Source organism: Panthera uncia, chromosome D1, assembly GCF_023721935.1.
Source record: "Panthera uncia isolate 11264 chromosome D1, Puncia_PCG_1.0, whole genome shotgun sequence".
Classification (NCBI taxonomy): domain Eukaryota; kingdom Metazoa; phylum Chordata; class Mammalia; order Carnivora; family Felidae; genus Panthera; species Panthera uncia.
In genome coordinates, this window is record NC_064808.1 from 105,010,887 (window position 1) to 105,031,913 (window position 21,027).

At 41.3% G+C, this 21,027-nt stretch overlaps 1 protein-coding gene across 1 annotated transcript in view; it reads right to left on the bottom strand.

The window, feature by feature from the left end:
• Positions 1–7,372: 7,372 nt before the first annotated feature.
• The window catches only part of ELMOD1 (ELMO domain containing 1), a 39,387-nt gene continuing 25,732 nt past the window's right edge, over positions 7,373–21,027 (bottom strand). The window contains exons 8-11 of the mRNA XM_049614132.1: positions 20,699–20,722; positions 17,803–17,853; positions 16,550–16,683; positions 7,373–8,761 (exon numbers count right to left, since the gene is read on the bottom strand). Of these exons, the coding sequence (XP_049470089.1) occupies positions 8,589–8,761; positions 16,550–16,683; positions 17,803–17,853; positions 20,699–20,722 (382 nt within the window). The 3' untranslated portion in view covers positions 7,373–8,588. The remainder of the gene's footprint in view (positions 8,762–16,549; positions 16,684–17,802; positions 17,854–20,698; positions 20,723–21,027) is intronic.

The window sequence follows — 21,027 nt, forward strand, 5'->3', positions numbered from 1 at the left end:
GATGTGGTGAATATATACAATGGAATATTATTCAGTCATAAAAAGTAATGAAATCTTACCATTTGCAACAACATGGCTAGAGCTAGAGAGTAAAATGCTAAGTGAGTTAAGTTAGTCAGAGAAAGACAAATATATGATTTCACTCATATGTGGAACTTGAGAAACAGAACAAATGAACAAAGGAAAAGTGAGAGCAAAGAGAGAGAGAGAGAGAGAGAGAGAGAGAAACCAAGAAACAGACTCTTAAGTACAGAGAGCACACTGCTGGTTGCCAGATGGGAGGTGGGTGTGGGAATGGGGGAATGGGGGAAACGGGATGGGGGTTATTTTCCCGTAAAAATGTGCACACTGATATTCAGAGCAACTTTATTTGTAATAGCCCCAAACTAGAAACATGTCAAATACCCTTCAGCAGATGAATGGTTAAACAAGTGATGGTTTGGTTATTCCATGGAATAGTGCTCAGCCATGGAAAGGAGTATTGATCCGTGGAAAAACTTGGATGATCGCAAGGGAATTATGCTGAGTGAAGGAGCCAATCTAAAAAGGCTACATACTATCTGATTCCATTTATAAAACATTCTCGAAGAGACCAGATGATGGAGATGGAAAGCACATCAGTGTCAGGGCTTAGGGCCGGGGTGGGAGAGGAAGGTGGGTGTGCTTATAGAAGGACTGCATAAGGTATCCTTATGGTGACTGAAATGTTCTGACATTGACTATGTCAATGTAATTGTAATTGCAATTATGTGATTGTATGTTTTACACTGTGTAATTGTGTCAGTTACACAAACGTACACACAGGATGAAACTGCTCAGAATACACACACACACGCACCAATGAGTACATGTAAGATGAAATCTGAGGTAGACTGGAGCAGTGTCGATTTCCTGGTTGTGATGTCGTGCTCCAGTCACGCGAGACGCTACACTGGGGGGAAATGGATGAAGGGCGTATGGGATCTTTCCTTATCATGCTTTACAGCTGCCTGTGGTACGACATACAGTTGTCTTCAGAAGTTTGATTAAAAGTGCTTTCAGGAAGTAAAATTAATGTAATTAAAACATATCAATCCATAAAAAAATAAACCCACAGCAAGTGAATAGCATTTTAGAAAGATCCTGTTTAGATGATCCACATATCTCCTGAAAATAGTAATTTTTAAAAAAGAAACCACACTCATACATGTTAATACATTTCATATTTATATAGAATCAGGAACACAAGTAGAAGCAAGGACGAGATCTAAAGCCAGGAAATTAGCTGTGTGGCTTATTGTAAGGGTAAGCGTAACCCCAAACGTAGCAGTTTCATAAAACATTTAAATAGCTTTCTTAGAACTGGCATGTTTTAAATTGGTTTAAATGTGTCATTTTTGTTCTAGATCATGAGAAAAGATTCAGATTGTTGTAAGTCCCAGATTCTTTGGTTTATTTAAGACTGGCCCTACCTTGTTCGGCAAATATTTTGGTTCCCTCTTTTTTCTTTTTTCTTAAATTTATTTTTATTTTTAAAAATTTTATTTAGATTCCAGTTAGTTAACCTACGGGGCAACATTAGTTTCAGGTGCACAGTGTAGCGATTCCACACTTCTGCACACCACCTGGCACTCCTCCCAACTGCCCTCCTTGGGTCTCTCTTAGAGTGGGGTCAGAACACTTGGGCTCAGAGTCGCGTAATTTTGATTTTCATCCTCTTGGTGCTTCCAGGCTTCCGGGTTTGCTCTAGGAAGCACACACCTCAGACTTCAAATGACTTCTGTGGATAGTTGCTAAGTTGCAACCAGGTCGTTTCTGTTCATTGAAGGGGATACCTTGGCTAACATGTGAAGACTGTTGTCTCCAGCATGTAAGAGGCTGGCCGCTCCGACAGACTCCTTGAGAACAAAACTCTGAGAGTGGTGTTTGGTGGGAGGGAGCGTCTGGGGCAGCACCAGCTTTGGCTACTGTAAGAAGCTTCTCAGGAAGCATTTGGGGTAGAAGGGCAGGCCATCCTCTTGGGTCCAAGTCGATGTCTTAGTCAGTTTGGGCTGCTCTAACAGAAAATACTGCGGACTGAGTAGCTTAAACAACGATTTATTTCTCATTGTTCTGGAGGCTGGGAAGTCCATGCTCAAGGTGTCAGCAGGTTCAGGGTCTGGTGAGGGCACTCATCTTGGTTTGCCCATGGCCATCCTGTCATTGTATCTTCAGGTACAGAGGGGCAGAGGGAGAGAGAGAGAAAGAGAAAGAGAGAAGGGATTCTCATGTCTCTTCATAAAAGGGACTACTCCCATCCACCCTTATGACGCTTATGAGGCCCACCCTTAGGAGGCCTCTACCCTCACCACCTAATCATCCCAACACCCCCCTCCTGATATCATGACATTGGGGGTTAGTCCATCACAGGCCTCCTCCACCACGTTGACTCCTGTCTGCACCTGTGAGTGGCTGACAACAGAACATGTAGTCCTTCTTTGCTTTCCAGAGTAAGTTGTGGGAAAACAAAGGGAATGTTTGATTTATTTCTCAACCATAAACAGTTGAAGATTAGGCCTTGTCAGGTTTCAGCAGAGAGTGGCTGGATCAATACCCTCTGGAGCAGTGCTTGTCTAACTTGAAAGTGCACACGACCCTGCTGGGGAGAGTGTTACATGACCTTGTTCAGCAGGTCTGGAGAGGGGCTACGATGATTCATGTCGCACAGTGCCCGTGTCGGTGGCCCCAAGACCACACTCCGCAAGCGAGGCACTGGGTTTGGACAGTGAGGTCTGGGAGACCAAGGACGCTGCCTTGTTTCCCATTTTATCCTGTCTTGGCATGACGCCTGGCACAAACGGAGTTCTCAATAAATATTTGCTGAATTGAATTAATGGGGGACACCAGCTACAAGGACAAATTTTATAGCCTAATTTTCTTTGAGAGTCAGCTCATAGCCCAAAACCAAATGGATAATACCAACCATAACTAAACATGTGTTTAACCAGCCCTTTGGAGTTTCCCAAGCCCTTGAATTGATGTTAGTTTATTTGATTTTTACTCTTACAATAATCCTCTGAAGAGGAGCTGTTACTATTGTTTTTCTGTTATGGATGATAAAAGCCAAGTCAGCAAGGGCAAGTCACTTGCCTAAGGAAGGCTAGCAGAAGGTACCCTGCAACGTGGGTGTTCTGACTCCTGGCTTTTTCCTCTTGTACTTTGCACGAATAGTAAAAACTTGACCGGAAGTAGATTATGTAACTCTTGGTATCGTACAGCTGGAGCCTGCTGATGTCCCTATTCCTTGTTAAGTGCCACACACTTGGCATAGAGGAGCTAATAATGTGTCTGAAATGTAAGTCTGTGGGTGTGACCGGAGATGTGTCAGAGAACTCACAAGCTCTCACTGGGCTGCTGGACCAAACTCAACTATCTGTGCCTGAAGGCTCTTGTCTCTCCCTCCCAAAGGAAGGGAGTGCATCTATGTTTAGTTTCCCGAAGGACCAGAGATTCCCTCCCCCAGGGCACCATCCCACACACCCTGGGGTCTGCAGGGGCAGGGCAGCTGGCAGGCAGGTCCAGACTGCCTGGCTGCAGAGTGACCGTGGCAGGTCACCACCTCCCCTGAGGTTGCTTTCAGGCCTGTCCTGAGAGAAGGGCGGACAGCAGGGAACTCGGATCTACAGTGTGTCTAGATAGCACGCAGGCCCTGCTGTGCCTTGGGACCTGGGGTGCGCTCACATCTTCTTTTCTCTTGCTAATCCTTGCTTTAGAAATTTCCCTGATGAAGCCTCTTCCAAGACCCATGCCTGGAGATGCTGTGGAATTCATCCGAGCTATTGTTATGGGGGGTGGCAATCTCAAAGGGACCTCCCTTCACCCATCTTGCGTGACGGAGGGGGTTTGACTGTTTTGTAGGCGGAATCTCAGCTTGCTCTTCTCTTTGCGACACTCACCTATTGCCATTGGCTTTTCATCTGTGGCCTCTTTTGCAAAGCAGACCACAGTTCCGGGTACATAATAGATAAAATAATAGAAAGGCACTGAGTCAACATTTTATTTTTTGTAACTCTGCCCCGACCCCTCTCCTAACCATCTATGTGAACATATTGCAGTCCAGTCTCTGCAGACCCACCGAGGAGCCTCACTGACGTTTCCCACAGGGGAGTCTGGAGGAGTTGTGCAGGCTTCCCGGACTCTCAGGAGAGAGCTTACAGTCCTGTCAGAATTGTTCTTTGTGTATCAAGGAAGAAATTCTGAGCAAGAGTGGGTGACGTCCTGAGGGACAGTGTGGCAGGATTTGTAATCTTTGTAATCTGCCACATGTGAATTCACCCTGAAGACGCCCGGCAAGAACTGTTATTTACATATATATTACCCCTTGAGGGGTAGGGGGCGTGTATGTGTTTATAATCTACCCTGGGCAGTGGAGGATAATTCCAACTAGGGAGACGCATACTGATGAAAAGTCGGGGCTTAAGGCCCTGGGTTCAAGATCTAGCTGTGCCGTTTAGTTTTTCTTCTTTTCTGTACCTATTGACCAGCCTTTCCCATTTCACCCAGCCTCCCCCGCCTGCTCTGGCAACCACAGTATGTCTCTGTATCCATGAGTTTAGGGTTTTGTTAGATTCCACATATAAGTGAGAGAAATTTGCTTTTCCCTGTCTGGCTTATCTCACTTATCATAATGCCCTCAAGTCCCATCCATGTCACAAATGTCAGAATTTCCTTCTTTTTTGTGGTTGAATAATATGCCATTGTATACATATGCCATGTTTTCTTTATTCGTCATTTGATGGACATGTAAGTCGTTTTCATGCCTTGGCTATTTTAAGTAGAATGCTACAGTCAGCTTGGGAGTGCAGATATCTGTTTGAGTTAGTGCTTTCATGTCCTTTGGACAAAGACCCAGAAGTGGATTTGCTGGGTTATAGGCTAGTTCTAGTTTTAACTTTTTGGGGGTCCTCTGGTTGCACCAGTTTGCATTCCCACCAGCAAGTGCACACGGGTTCCCTTTTCTCCACATCCTCACCAACACTTTGCTCCGTGAGGTGATACCTCACTCTCTTGAGATGTCTGGCGATGTATTTGATTCTGTAAGCCTATCTGTCTAGAAAAACAGGCAAGCAGTCTCACTTTGTATGTTCATGAGGGGATGGAATAATGCAGATAAAGGCCAGCATGGTCCTGGCACATGGCATCAGCACTCACTGAACGTTAGTTCTTGAGATGGAGTCCATCCCGGAACCCCTTTCATTCTAGGATCCAGTGTTACTCTCGCTTCTGCTCTTCTGCCGTGGTCTGCAGATTATAGAGCAGTTACTCCAAGCCTCCTACCCTGGGCAGTGGTAGAGGCAAGGGCTAGAGGCATCGCGTTGATAGAGGACGTCACTGTGGCTCAAAGTTTCCTAGATATGGTTATGGACCTGGCTGACTCTTTTTTTCCCGTCCCCTTTTTCTTCTGTTTCCCATCCCTGATTGCCACACTTCACCAACTCTCATCCTCTTCTGATATTTCTTCAGTTTGGATCTGTCCCATCTGTTTACAGATCAAGATTATCTGTGGCCATGGAGTCTGATTACTGGGTTTTTGTTTCTCCTACTGTTGACTTCCCATAAGCCCAGCCTATTCACCTGACCTTCTCAGATAAACCTCATGCCTCTGATGGGTCTTTTTTTTTTTTTTTTTTTTAATGTTTATTTGTTTTTGAGAGACAGGGAGAGAGCATGAGCAGGGGAGAAGCAGAGAGAGAGAGACAGACTCCAAAGCAGGCTCCAGGCTCTGAGCTGTCAGCACAGAGCCCAACATAGAGCTCGAACTCACAGACTGTGAGATCATGACCTGAGCTGAAGTTGGACACTTCATCGACTGAGCCACCCAGGTGCCCCTCTGATGGGTCTTTAAGGTGTTGCTAGTATCCTAGATATCACAGTGTCCATGTCCCTGCGATGTACTTCTCCCAGAGGTTAGAATGTGAAGAAATCAGGTTGCATTTGTCTGAGTCGTGGGTGGACAGTCCCTACTTAAGTCTGTCTCTTGGTCTCTCTCAGCCACCTAACATCTCCATTTCCTCAGACTGTCAGTTTACCCTGTTGTCCTGGAGAAATTATTCACAGCATCCTCTTTTTTTTCCTCAAAAGTATCTTGAGCTTAGAAGATATATTGTAAGGGCATCCTGTATTTTGGGATGGGTATATATTTAAGTTTTCAAGTAGAAAACATGGTGGATTATCAGGCAAAAACATATTTTTTCAGTACAATAACAAGAATTGTGATAAGGAAAGTCCAGTTGAAGTCATAATTTTCAAAAACGGTGCTTCAAAGGGTTTTCTTTCTGTAGTAAAAACTAGAATGTGTTTTTATCATAGCAAGCAATGTTTTGGAAAACTTGGAAGAGGCTTGCTACATGATTTACATTCTAAGTGGTCAACCCTTGTTCAGTGGAATAAGTATACACAAGCTAAGAATGCTCAAGGGGAAAACACATACACATCACACATTTTTTTAAGCTTCTGAAACCCTTCTTTTCTTTTTCTCGCTTCCCTTCATGTTACTGGGCAGAACGCATCTTTCACAAGCAGGTGTGAACAAGAAGTCTGATAATACTCAGAACTAGTAATAATACTCAGAACTAGCAGGAGCCGGCAGCCCATCCTAAAATTCTGCAGCCATGTTAAGATATGACTGAGCGAAATCGTGCAAGGAGCTGGGAGAGAAAACTTCCAGCTTTGTTACCATCAGCTGTCTCTACCTGAGCAGAAGAGACAGTGAGGTAGTGTAAATGCCACATACTATCAAGCCGCATCAGTGACACAGGGCCACAGTGGATAGAAAGAGACAACGTAGCCTTCACACACAGCAGCCGCAGCTGCGGTAGAAATTCGGGGCTCCCAAGACAGGCCATTTACCAGGTTCACACATTCTCACTCTGTCGTTCCTCAAGATACATGTCATGCGTTAATCAGGTCCTTTCCTTCTGCACTGTGTAGAAGGGCACAGGGCTGTAATAGAGGCCGGGCGAATGATGCCACCTGGTACCCAGCTGAAAGAGGACGTATAGCAGAATCCCAGAGGAGCTAGAATGGACAAGGAAACAAAGGTAGCTTAATGTTTCCTTTATCAGTTGTCTTCCCATAGACAATCCAGGCTTTATAAGGAGGTTACAAAGAAAAAGCTGGATCCTATTCTTTCATTAAAGCACCATCAGGACTCAATATTAAAAGAAGTCTCTCAGATATGACACATTGTAATTTACACCTGGTTACTCGGAATGATGGCGTGATTTATATTCAGCTCTAGGTTGTCCGTCTTTGACATTCTACCCACTCACATCTTTGCATATTCAGAGGCTGTGGGAGCACAAAAATATTAAAATGAAATCCACTACACATTACAGTAGAATGACATGTAATTTATTCATATAACTGACAGTTAGGCAGTACTCAAAATTCATTTAAGTAAGCAAGTGATTACACAAACGTCTAATCATACTAAAATCGATAGTCAGAAGGTATAAAATACCATGGGTATGAAATGCCATGGTAAATACTATTCAACAGACTACAATCATAATTCCAAACGAAATCATGGTCTTTCAAATGATTTTTAGCAGTTTTGGAATGATGTGATTTTTCCCCCCCTCCAAGCCATTTACTTTTTTCACTGATACAAGACAAGGTCATTATTTTCAAGAAATACGACAGAAGGACACACCTTAGGTCCCTCTCTTGCAACACATTTTCTTGCAAATTGTTTTTTTCATATAACCTCTTGACATTAAAAATAAACCAGTCAGCACTCAGTTCCCCAAGCACAGATGCTTGGATCAGAAGAGTGCCAGGGTGTAACTGAGTTCAGCGAGAGGCAGGCAGTGAAAAATCTTCTGCAGCTTTTGAAGCGTGCATACTTCTTCTCTGAGGCTCCAAGCATCATAAACATATTTAGGCATCCAAGCCAGTAAAATCAGGGGAATAAAATAATTTGATATCCATATGACTAGGATACAATCGCAACTGGGGATAAGTTACAGTATAATTCTGCGGTACTTTGGACAAAAACAGCACCTACCTAAATCTGCTTCTCGTAAGCCTCGTTACATCGTCATGAAGCGCAGCTACGTTTGCAGGAATGGTTTGGTTTATCATGTGTCTGTCTGTATTATTTGCAAGTCATATACTTCAGTGGAATGAGGTCCAAGCGTGAACCCGGCCCGAAGAGCTAGCAGCGGTAGTCATGAGACGTATCAATAAATTAAAAGGCTTTCACAGAACAAGAGTCCGCTAGATCTCTCACATACAAAAGACAGCTAGAGAAGTACAGTTCTTCGATGCTGAATTATGAGGGGGAGGAAAACAATCTAAAAAAATAGAAAACTCTCTCCATACTTGGGTGTCAAGGCAAATGTAACACTGCATAATGCCACAACATGAACAGTCACTGGATGGCAGATACTCCAGAAGCGGTGATATCTGGGGATCTGGTAGTTGTGACCCAGAGATGAAAGTACCGTACCAAAAGGCATGCATACAATCACTGTGTGCACTCAGTGTATGAGCTGGGACCTAAGCAGGGAACTAACACGACAATGAGGCAGTGTTCCGGGGGTATCCGTTAAAACCAGTATGCGCGACTACATGTTGATCAAACCTTCTGAGGCAGCGAAGTGTGGGCACAATGCCATGTCTGGGTTCCGCAGCTGTTTTATGATCCTCTTGCGAAATTTCTCCCGCACACGATTGAATTCCATGATGTCCGTGGGGTCCTCTTCAATCCAAAACTTGTGAAACTCGTGCATCAAGTAGCCTGTTACAGAGAAGACAGTGATAAGATTGCAGGAGAAAGAAAAAAGTCCTTAATCACATTCAGAGTCACTGAATGCTGAAAGAGATGTCCGATCATTGGTCAATTGACGGTAACCCTGGGGCTCAAAGAAGAGGTCGAAATGCAGCAGATATCCTGTTTTGGATTGTTCTTTAAAACCCGTGGGTGAGGAGAGGGCAAATGGGTGACCGGCATTGAGGAGGGCGCTTATTGGGATGAGCACTGGGTGTTGTAGGTAAGCCAATTTGACAATAAATTATATATATAAAAAATAAAATAAAATTCGTGCAGTAGAAACTACCAGTCTGCAAGATTTTTGCGGCTGGTCCTGGGATTATTGTCCCTGTACTCAAGGAGGGAGACAGACAGTTCTGCCGTCTCTGGAATGTGCACCACGTCTGGAGCAGAACCTGAGGGGCTGACAGTGACCACTTCATCCTGCCCCTCCTGATTAAATTAACATAATGCCTGATTTTTCAGAATTACTCCACTCAGCCTTTTTTCTCTTGTTACTTGATTTGAGAAAAGCTTTAAATTACTCTGACAAATCAAACAAATGTGTTCTGACAGTCTATTATGAAACAATAAAAATTGTAAATCAACTCTGAACAACACAGAGCAATCATTAAACTACATGAAATTGTTACTAAGACCTTCTTGCTCTGAAGCATAATGTCCTCTTCAAATACTTCTGTGTCTCAAAAATGTTATCTATGAATAATATGGATTGGGAACGTTTTCGGAATAAACATTAAGTATTGAATCTATTCATTGTGCTATTTCCCCACTGTGCACCGCCTCCCTCCCCTCCCCCGCCCCCCCCCGCCCCCATTTAGAACTGACATGTGAATAGCTTTTTAAAAAGACAATAAAAGATACTTGTATGTAGTAAACCTATAACAAGTTCAAGTGTCTTGTTATATATTAGGAAAAAAGTACTTAAGAAAATAATCGTACTTAAAAAACAAAACAAAACAAAACATTACAGAAGCTTTTCTTGGTATTAGCATTAGAAGGAGCAAGGATTCCAGAGCCAGAAACCTGGTTAGAATCCTAGCTCTTTCCACTGGGGAAGGAGTGAGCAGAGAGATGATGGGGGGTATGGGAAGAGAATTTTGGAACAAACATGTTAAGTCCTAATAGTAAAAAGTAAAAATTAAAGCCATTTGTTTTTCTATTTATTAACTAGCTACTTACGAGAAAACCTTGAACACTGGTCCACAAACAGATTTTTAAAAATCTTTACCCTATCTTGCTGTAATACAAAATTAGAAGTGACCTTCCTTCCACCCCCAACACACACTTCCAGATATTGGTCCACTTGCACAAACTTCCCTGGTTTCTCATTCATTATGCTGTTAAATATGCTTATACATCTTAAGTATATAGTCTCTCTACAACTACAGGAAGAAAGGTAGTAAGGAGGGAGAAAATTTGGTTTGCTTTTTGTGGGGATTGACCATTGCATTTCTTTCAGGATTAGATTTATATCGGGCCCTCCACACATAACTGATGTGACTGTTTTTAACATCTCTCCATGGGGACACACATCAGTGCTGACTCAAAGGCCTCTGGGTCACACAGCCCAGGGCCCACTGCCACTGTTAAGGAAACCTGATCACATCTGGGAAACCCCAGATCAGCAATCCCAGGAGCAGTCCTATCCATCCTGCTCTATCTGCTGCTTGGATTCCCCGAGGCAGCGTCCAGCCTTGAGCTCTTCTGGTGACAATGCTGACATTAGCCTGTCCCATGGATGAAGAACCTGGTTTTTAAAGGGATTTTCCTTACACTGGGCCAAAATCTGTTACCCTGTATTTCTCGGAACAAATTCAATCTTTCTCCAACTCAAATATTTGAAGTGTCTTTTATGCCCTGAACTTCTCTCTTTTCTAGGCTAAGCATCCCTATTTCTCCTCACCATTTCTCACAGGCCATGATCAGGAGTCTGTTTATTATTCTGGTTGTTTTCATGCACATCAAGAGGAAGTTGTTTCCTCTAATCTCAATATCTTATTCAACCAAAAGAATTCAATCATGTGTCCATTTCAGTGACTGGGCGAATGCCTGACGTATCCTGAGAATGTTATGAGGTACTTGTTAAAAATGCAGACCTCTCAGATTCAACCACAGTTGAGTAAGATGACTCTCAGGTCACTAAAGTTTCAGATCCATTGTTCTAGAAGATGCCATTTTTTTACGTTCCTTTGGCTTTTTTCTAAATGTTATATTTTTTTGTGGTTCTATGTGAAATCTTACAATAATTTATAATTTCTTCCTCCTGTGCTATATAATATACATAATCTTCCTGACTTAGCCTCTGAGCTCAAGTAAATGTGCCTGAGTTGTTTTGTAGAGTCAGACTTCTAATACTTCGAATTAAAATTATACATAATCAGCTAAAAGCATCTTATCAGTATCTCATGAGTTATACGGTCTTTATCCTTATCAACAACAGTGAACAGGCACTGGGAAAATCATCTTCTAATGAATAATTTACTTTCTCATCAGACACATGAAAATATTCACTCTTCTCTACAATGTGCTGGTATGATGGCAGCTGACTCTAAGGTGATCTTGTGTAGCTCAGAGTGTTAGAAGAATGCAGACCCATTTGGTTTCCCCATTTTTCTACCTTAAATGCAGTTACAGAAAGACATTTTGAAAGGTTTTAAAGACAGGCAAGGATAAGACTAGAGGTGGGTGGTTAACAATCTGACCCCACTCTCAGGATCCTTCCTCTTAAGAAGCTACAAAAGTGAAGCTGTCCCATCAGGAGAATAGTAACTGTATAACATGATTTGAATCAAAATGCAGAAATGGTGGCTTGGCTTCCAGGGTACACATGATAATTGTAAAACTCAACTCGTTTTTATATGAACAGAGTGTTCCTATATCCATTCAGTCAGTTGGCCAGTTGGCTCGTCTGCCAGGTAACACATATGCAACAGATACAAGAAAAAGGTAGAGTTCCTGTGTTCCCCAATTCTCTACCTCTTGGAAGAGACACCCAGGTAGACAATTGCCAGTGATGATTTATTAGCTGAGAAAGCTAACAAAATGGTGTGGAAAGCAGAGGGAGGAAACAGAGGCCAGACTATTGCTTATAGTTTCTTAATTCTTAACAACAGCTTTGTGGAGTAGGCAGTGCAGATATAACTTCATTTTATGGATGAGAACATTGGGCTTAGAAAAGGCATTTAAATGATGTACAATCCCACAATACAGCTGGAAGCTGGAAGACAGAACCTGAAGTTGGCTGACTCTCTACCACTGTACCTGCTGCCTCTTCCAGTGTACCCTCTTCCTCTGGTTCTTACTCTTACTGAATAGTCGCTTCTGAAGGTCAAAGGAAAGATCATTCTTTTTCCTTTTCTGGTCACTGTACTTTTCCTTGTGCTCATGACACCTCACCTTGCTTCATTTCAGGGAAGCTTTAGACTGAATGCAGTTTTCGTAGCATACTGCCTTGTAGTGCAGTATTCGCTGAATACTACTGTAAAGTCAGAATGATAGAGCTATTATTCTCTTACATTTTTCACGTAGATGAAATACCTGTTTAGAATACTAATTTGGCTTTCCAGCCCAACCCTGCAGTGTATTTGTTGTTGCTTGAATGTATCTTGGTTTTGCTTCGCTGCATTCAGTTAGCAGACAGCATACACATAAGCAAGGACACAAGTAATTGCAAGAATATTACAGAGGAAATGTGCAGAACTGCTCTTGTCCGATGGAGGGACAATGAATTCAGGGCACAGGGTGCTTCCTCTGAAGAGGTGTGAGTCCCTCTGCGTATACCCCAGTTCACAGGGGGATTGTGTGCTTTCTGAAAAACTGGTGAGGGCCTTGGGAAATGAGTAACCCTACTGCATGCCACTTACCCTGGCTAGGGTTCTCTTGAAACCCTATCAGTTAAGGCCAAAAGCTAAATTTTTCATGAGAAACTAGATTTCCTTTCCTTTTCTTTTTTTCTTTTCTTTTCTTTTCTTTCTTTTTTTTTTAAGAGAAAGAGAGAGGAAGTGTGTGCGTGAGAGAAAGAGAGCTGCAGAGGGGGCAGAGGGAAGAGGTGGAAAGAGAAAGAGACAGAGAAAGAGAGAATCTTAAGCAGGCTCCATGTTCAGTGTGGAGCTAAGCTTCCTTTCTTCTACAAAAGACATTATCCTTTATTTTAGCTTCCTCTCCACCCATCCATCCATCCATCCAACCATCCATCCATCCATCCAACCATCCATCCATCCATCCATCCATCTAACCAACCATCCATCCATCTAACCAACCATCCATCCATCCAACTATCCAACCATCCATCCATCCATCCATCCAACCAACCATCCATCCATCCATCCAACCATCCATTCATCCGTCCGTCTGTCCGTCCATCCGTCCATCCATCCATCTATCCAACCATCCATCCATCCAACCAACCAACCAACCAACCAGCCAACCAGCCAACCAACCAACCAACCAACCAACCAATATCTACTGAGCACCTACTCTCCCAGGCTCTTTGCTGAGGATATAGTAGTGCATACAAACGACAAAATGCCTATCCTTAAATGCCAATTCCTATGATTCTCATTTTGATTTTCTCCTGCCAGAGCGCCCCCACTGTGTGGCTCTGATTTTCTTCTCAATGCTGATGAATCCCAAATCTGGACTTGTAATTCCTCAGAGTTCCAGGGCCTTATGTTGGAGTGCCCACTGTTCAGCTCTGTGAGGATTTCCCAACAGAAACTCACCCTCAGAATGCCTAAAACTAAAAGTCATTCTGTTTTGGCAAGTTTTCCTTGACTCCCAGACTGAGTGAGCTGTGTCAGCCATAAGTCTTTTCAATTAAAAAAAATTTTTTTTAATGTTTAGTTTTGAGAGAGAGAAAGAGAGCACAAGCCTGGGAGGGGCAGAGAGAGAGGGAGACACAGAATCAGAAATAGGTTCCAGGCTCTGAGCTGTCAGGCACAGAGCCTGACATGGGGCTCCAACTCATAAGCTGTGAGATCATGACCTGAGCTGAAATCAGATACTTAACCATCTGAGCCACCCAGGCACCCTGAGCCTTTTCACTTCTTAAAAACAGTATCTTTACTTCCCAATCACAAAATCCTTCCCACTATGTTTTAATTAATTTTTTTTAGATGCACAGAGCCCAATCTGTAGTAAAACTTCAGTATCTGCCAGAAATGGTCAGACTGAATATAATCACCTAGTTGTCAGAGTAGGAGCTATAATCATATATTTGAGGGGCTGCCATTTTCCACTATTAACCAGTCATAAAGTATATGTATTTTTAAATTTGCTCTTAATTTTTATCTAAGTTATCCGTGCATATAGTTTAGAGTCATACAGTTTAACAAGTCTTGTTACAAAAACTAAACAAAACCCAGCAGCACTTCCTGTCTTACTGACTGCTTCCCTAAAGGAACATTTCATCTTTTTTGCTGATTATTTTGATCATCGACTTCCATGACTGTATACAACGTGATTTCCATTGCGTGAATTTTTTGGACTTCCCTTAGAAGAAGATGAAGATTTCACTCTCTTTCACCCAATTCCAACCACATTATCACGTGTTTCCTAACAATTTCCTTTGTGTAGTATTACCAACTGCCCTCTCTGTTTATTTGCTTAGTTTTCACCAAGTTCACTCTAAACCAGGTCAGTATCTTTGCAGTGTGTTCAAACAAGGTTAGACACTCCATCAGTTTTATATTCTTCAAAGAGTTGCTGTCAGAGCGTTCTGACCTGTTAAAGTCTGGATTTAATATTCTCATCCTGCTGCACAGATATCACCTGGAGCTTTTCCTTCACCTTTGTCTTTGAAAATTCTCTTCACTTCATTCCTGTGATAGGCTTCCTGAACCTCCTGGGAGGTCCTGTGGAGTAAATCAGGTTGCTTCTTACCTTTCCACACTACCTGTTTGGGATTTATTTTCTCAGGACTACTAAATCAGTTATCACTTAATCTGTTTTCCAGTTTCTAAAATGAGGTTTTTATTGCTTACTTCTTGATTTTTCCTGTCCTTGTGGGTTCATGCTTTCTTGGAAAAAATTCTTCTACATTAACTTCAGTGAAGTTAAAAAAATTTTTTTTAATGTTTATTTATTTTTGAGACAGAGAAGGATAGAGCATGAACTGGGGAGGGTCAGAGAGAGGGAGACACAGAATCTGAAGCAGGCTCCAGGCTCCGAGCTGTCAGCACGGAGCCCGACGCAGGGCTCGAAATCACGGACTGTGAGATCATGACCTGATCAGAAGTCGGATGCTTAACCGACTGAGCCACCGAGGCACCCCAACTTCAGTGAAGTTTTAAAAGGGAGCATAATAGGGGCGCCTGGGTGGCGCAGTCGGTTAAGCGTCCGACTTCAGCCAGGTCACGATCTCACGGTCTGTGAGTTCGAGCCCCGCGTCAGGCTCTGGGCTGATGGCTCGGAGCCTGGAGCCTGTTTCCGATTCTGTGTCTCCCTCTCTCTCTGCCCCTCCCCCGTTCATGCTCTGTCTCTCTCTGTCCCAAAAATAAATAAAAAACGTTGAAAAAAAAAAATTTTAAAAAAATAAAAAATAAAAAAAAAAAAATAAAAGGGAGCATAATAAATGCATTAAGTATGCCATCATCAACCAGAAGTCCTGATTAAGCAGATATTTAAAAAGACAAAATGCTAGATAATAGAATCACTATTAATTTAGGAGTTTAGAGAAAATAAATTGCTGTTAATTCTGTCACATTGTAAAAATGAAATGGGGACCAGCATGCCCCTGCGGTGGATTTGAGATGAGCATCTGTGTCTTAACCATACTTAGAGCGGCAGAACTGCTTAGCAAATTAGCAGAAAAGAAGAGCTGAAAGAAATATAAAATAGAGGAAAAACTTAGAATTTTTTTTTTTTTTTTTTTTTTGCTAAGAAATCCTGGGTACAAGGCCCTCAGTGCAGCAAGCGTGGTGTAAATGGTTTAGATGACATTTCTCCTTTAAACTGCCTGAGTCGCTTGATGATTTAGAACATCTTTCCATGTTCCTCCAAACCAGTCTGTGTCTGGCCCTCAAGGATCGTGATGCCATTCAGATTTTAGGATTGTGTCTCTAAGAATGCAGAAAAACGTTCCAGGGCTCTGTCATATCATCTCGGTCTTTATCTTCTGAAACCTCACTATAACTGCAACTCCAGAGGATACCCCTCATTCATACTTACCTCTGCAGCATCTAATCCGGGGGGGCTACACATCTTCCGTCTGTGGCAGTAGTAGGGAAAGCGGGAAGAGTACTACCAGTGGCAACGCTGCCAACTCTCAGTATCACCCACGAAACCAGCACTCCCTCTTTCTCGTGCTGCCTGAGCACCAAGTGTGGAACTGGCTAATGAAAACTTTGTATCCATGATCTCACTTTATCTTCATGGCAACTCTATAAGGAAAGGACTCATCTTACAGATGCCATAACTAAGGCTTAGAGAGTCTGGTAAGCATAGACCCAGGAGTCGACTCAGGCTGTTTTCAGAACCCAGGCTCTTAAGTGCTGTGCCATGCTGGATCAGAGGGAGGGAGACACCCAGACCAGAAGCTGATACCCTGAATATTAAGCAAGAGCTGGGAAAGAGAAAAATCCACGATGCCTGCAAATATTACTGTTGCATTTTAAGAAGAAGACAACAAAACCAAAACCAAAGGGGAACTTCAAAGACCCCAAAGCAGCCAAATTGCAAAGATCTCTCCGCTTTGCCCCTTGCGTAGAGTGTTCCATAGAAACTATATTGCTGTTTAAGCAGTAGGACACTTACAAAATGTTTGCTGGAAATGAGACAGTGTTGGAGCTTCTGGGGCAATGTTGTAGAAGTGAGTTTTTAGCGCTCCGCTCACCAGTAGATTATACGCCAGGTCAGTTATATTGATGCCCACAATTGCAAATGAGTACCTGTAAAGCGTAAACCACAAAACCAACTGTGTGTCACATAAGCATTGAAAAATATAACCTAATTTTTAAATGACTTATAAGATATCAGAGTGGAAGGTTGGCTTCCCTCTCTATCCTATCTTTACCCTGAATTTCATAACTTATCAAATACCAGTAATGTAACCAAGGGAATTGAGAATCCATATGCTTTGATTTGGTAATTTTATTTCTAAATATATAAGAAGAAAAAAATCTGAAACTAAGAGCTTTATACCCAAGGGTACTCATTATAGCATTACTTATAATGGCAAAGACATGGAAGCTATTCACATATTCTAAAAAAGGTGATTGGTGAAATGAGTTGTGGTAATCTCTTATGATATATTACAGCCAATAACTACTGTATTTCTAAAGACTACTTAAGTGGGAAACATTATGTATAAAACAAGCCAGGTTTTATTATATACACACAGATGTGCACAAAAAACAGGGGAGAATGAAATGCCACCAGATATTACTATGGTATCTGAGAGTAATAAGATTGAGGTGATTTTTTTTTTGTTTACTTGCCTATATTTTCTAGATTTTCCGTAATGAGTTATATATTACTTTTAAGATGGGGGAGAATTTAAATAAGTATCTTAGCACTCAGGGTATATTTCCTAGTTCCGTTTCTACATGCCTATCAAAAATTAAATGGAACTGAGTACTTAAGTCTCAGAGTAACACAAATCCATCACATTAAACAAGGGAGTTCTCCATTCAACAATATTTTTGAATGCAAAGGGGAATTTAAAAAAAGGCTTCTAAAGTAAATTTATATAATCCAATAAATTGATACTTGATAAAAATCCTTAAAACTACCAAGTGCAATTCTAAATGATGGTTTCTGAAAATCATGTGCATATAGTTTAACATTTTAAATGTTGTCACTTGGCCAAAGGCAAAAATAGTACCATAGAACCATACAAATAGATCCAAACACATATAAACACATCCTTTTAAAAGTTCACCTGGGTTATATATTTCCATCAGGACATTTGTCATCTTCGTCATCCTTTACGGTGTTCTTAGGATATTTTTGTTCCGGTTTTAGTTCCAACTGACAACCTCTATATATGAATGAAATCCCACACTCACCCAATTGCTTTGTCCATCCTTTTCTTCTCCCATTCCGCTTTGCTGAATTTGCTGAATAAATGAATAAAGAAATAAGCTTTAATCTCTACTTGGTCCTTGTTCTCTTGGAATGCTCATACTAAAACTGTTGACTAGATGTCTGTAACTCAGTTATCAAACACTAATCAATTTAAATGTTATCAATTAAAAATCCACAATATAATTTATGTAGATGTCAGAAATGGGATTATTTAAAGCCCTGCTACTTATCCCCTATTCCCTTTAGTGCAGCAGTGGGAGAGAGTCCTTAAGGCCACTTTTTTACGGGATCGTTAATTATCAAACGATACTTTCTCCATGAACCTTTGCCTGGGATGTGTGTCTTCTGATGCTCCCTTGCTCTCTCACGATTCCCCACTGCATCTCCTTTGGTTTTATTTCATGGCATTTATCCTAGTCAGTCTTATTTGTGATGTCTGGCTCACAGTAGATGCCAAATAAATGTTTATTGATTAAAGAAGTAGTGAGCTAGTGAAGGAAAGGAAGGCAGGGAGGGGGAGGGAAGGATATGTAGGCTTTACAAACTCTGACAAGTGCTATGGCAAGGCCTCTGGCTAAACTAAGGCAGCTAACCTGTAGCAGTTCCACTGTAATCCGTGTTATAATCTGGGCTTCTGACTAAGACTGTAGAGAGGGCCCTCTCAGATGCATTCCGAAAATCCTGCCTTGCCTTCCCTTAGCTTGTGGACTTGGCAGTCCTCCCTATTCTCCCCCACTCCATGCCGCCACGGTTTTGTAAGCGGGATCCACGTCCCACTTTCTTTGTGGCTAACGTAACCCTCATTTCACACTAGAAAATGTGGTTAGCATTTGAACTAAATAACATTTTAAAACTAGAGTTAGGAACATTTAGCTTCTATCTAAGCAGGGTTCTCTAGAATACACTGCAAACACTACACTAAAAGACACACGTGTAAGACACACAGCAGAAGACCACAAAAACATGATACAAAGTTGACATTTAACTCTATGGACTTTCTACTCTGTAAATGACTGGCTGCAATTCAGAGAAACTGCCTTTAATTCATGTTAAAATATGCCACCTCTTTTTAAAGTGTAACCGCGTACTAACCAATCAACCAACCAGCTAAAAAGGCGTGAGGAGATTTTTACTTCAAAGACTCACATCCAACTAAAATGAATTAGGTGTGAAATTTAAGAGACTCTATATAGACAAAGTTATAAGCACCTGTTTTCTCTTAACGAAGCTTTATGCACAGTGTCTCTGTGTTAAATGAAATCTCTCTCTGCATTGGAAATACAAGAAAGGCCAAATGCCCTCCACTTATGTGATTACTGAGGATACCCTGGCCCAAACGGAATGAATCCCTTTCTTCAAGAAACACACAACAACAAATAATCAGTCAAAATTCTCCTTGTAAACTTGAATCTACTTATATCCCTCAAGCTACTGTGGGACTCAATAGATGGAGGTTTACAAGGCAACGATAACGATGTGTAATGCTTGCTGAAGGATAGACGGGAGAGAGCTTTCCTTAATAGATATTGCTGCTGAATGCCTAATATATTCAGGGCCTCACACAACCTACATTGCTATCACAAGTCATCATTATATACCTATTTTTGACACTGATGAAGGATAGTAGCATTTCCCAAACACTCTGTTTTGTGTTTACTGACATTTACCACCAATTTGAAGTGATTAATATTTGAACATCATCTCCTCAATTTTATGATAGCTTAAGGGACAAAAGCACAATAGCTTTATGTACATGTATACACACACACACACACACACACACATCTCTTCTTAAATAAGAGTATTCACACAAACTCTCAAATACATCCTCTCTGCTGGCTGACACGAGAGATAAAACTATATACAGTCTTTCTTTGAGAATGTCTCACAGATAAAATTCATCACCTTTTAATGATTAATCCAAAAATATTTTAAGCTTCTTGTCACTTCCCAAAGACCATGGAGCATTCATGTGTTTTTTGCTGATGGTCTTTGGGGAATACCTGAGTCTATATGCAGACTCCCCAGACAATTTTAATTAGATGGAGTTCAGGGTCTATACATTACAGAAATATGCAATTCAGAAAATATAGTTAAAAAATTAAAACAGCTTGATTTTAACCCTGTGATGTATCAGGAAAGAGCTAAGTGATTTTACTGTTTTTCTCAAAGTAAGTAAAAGGTAAAAAAAATGAAAATGTAATTTATAAAAAGATTGTAAATATAAATCAGAAAGTATAGTTTATTTAATGAACCTGAGGCAAATGAAGCTAGAATAAGTATAATAGTAAGGTGGTGGGGGCAAAGTCAACCTGTTTTTGAATTTTTGAGAATGGTCTGATAAAATTTTGCATTTATTTATTAAATATGAACACCAACAAGCAAGTTGGCATGCTGAGGAGAAAGAAGTGATACAAACACATGGCTGTAAAATTTCAGAACTGCTTACACACAGTAAGTGTATATAATAACTACTATTCATAAGACTTAAATATTTAATAACGAAATTAGAAACAGATTACTAGAAGAGCAGAATTGCTCTATGCAACAAAACTCCCAAGTAAAATGTCCCTCTCTGGGGAGGATATGAGGTGGAACACGTGTGGAGATGTGTTCAGCCCTGAGGCAGAGTGTTTGACATGCTTCTCCAACCAGATAGAGCCATGGCTATAGAGGGCTGTTTGAAATTTTCTGTTGGGTTTGTCTACCGTGGTTTTCCTTCAACCCACATATAATGAAGTATATTAGATAAAAAGTTGGGCAATGTTTTTTTTTTTGAAAAATTTTTCATGAATTTGTACTGCTTTTAAAATTCTTACTAATACTTATTCTAAAATGAAATAAAAGCAACAAAACACAAAAGCAAACAAAAAATACCTTGTTTCCTCTTTAGTGATATCCCTTCATGTAATCAGTTAAAGAAAAAAAGTTTAGGAAGGTAAATGAAAATGTAAAATATTTAGACTCTAGATTTTTACCAAGAAAACTAAAAAAGCCTCAGCCTTCTAGACTTTCTCACTGGGCCCCTGACTTCATGACTCCCACTCTCCCCTCTGTTCCCCCATCAGGCTCCCTGGTCTCTGAAATACTGCTTCCAGACTCCTCTCTCTCCTTCTTCCACGCCCGCCTCTTTAATCCTCTGGGCACCAGCACTGTTATCAGTCCTTTAAATACTTATCTCACTCGCACGGTGCCACTTTCCCTCC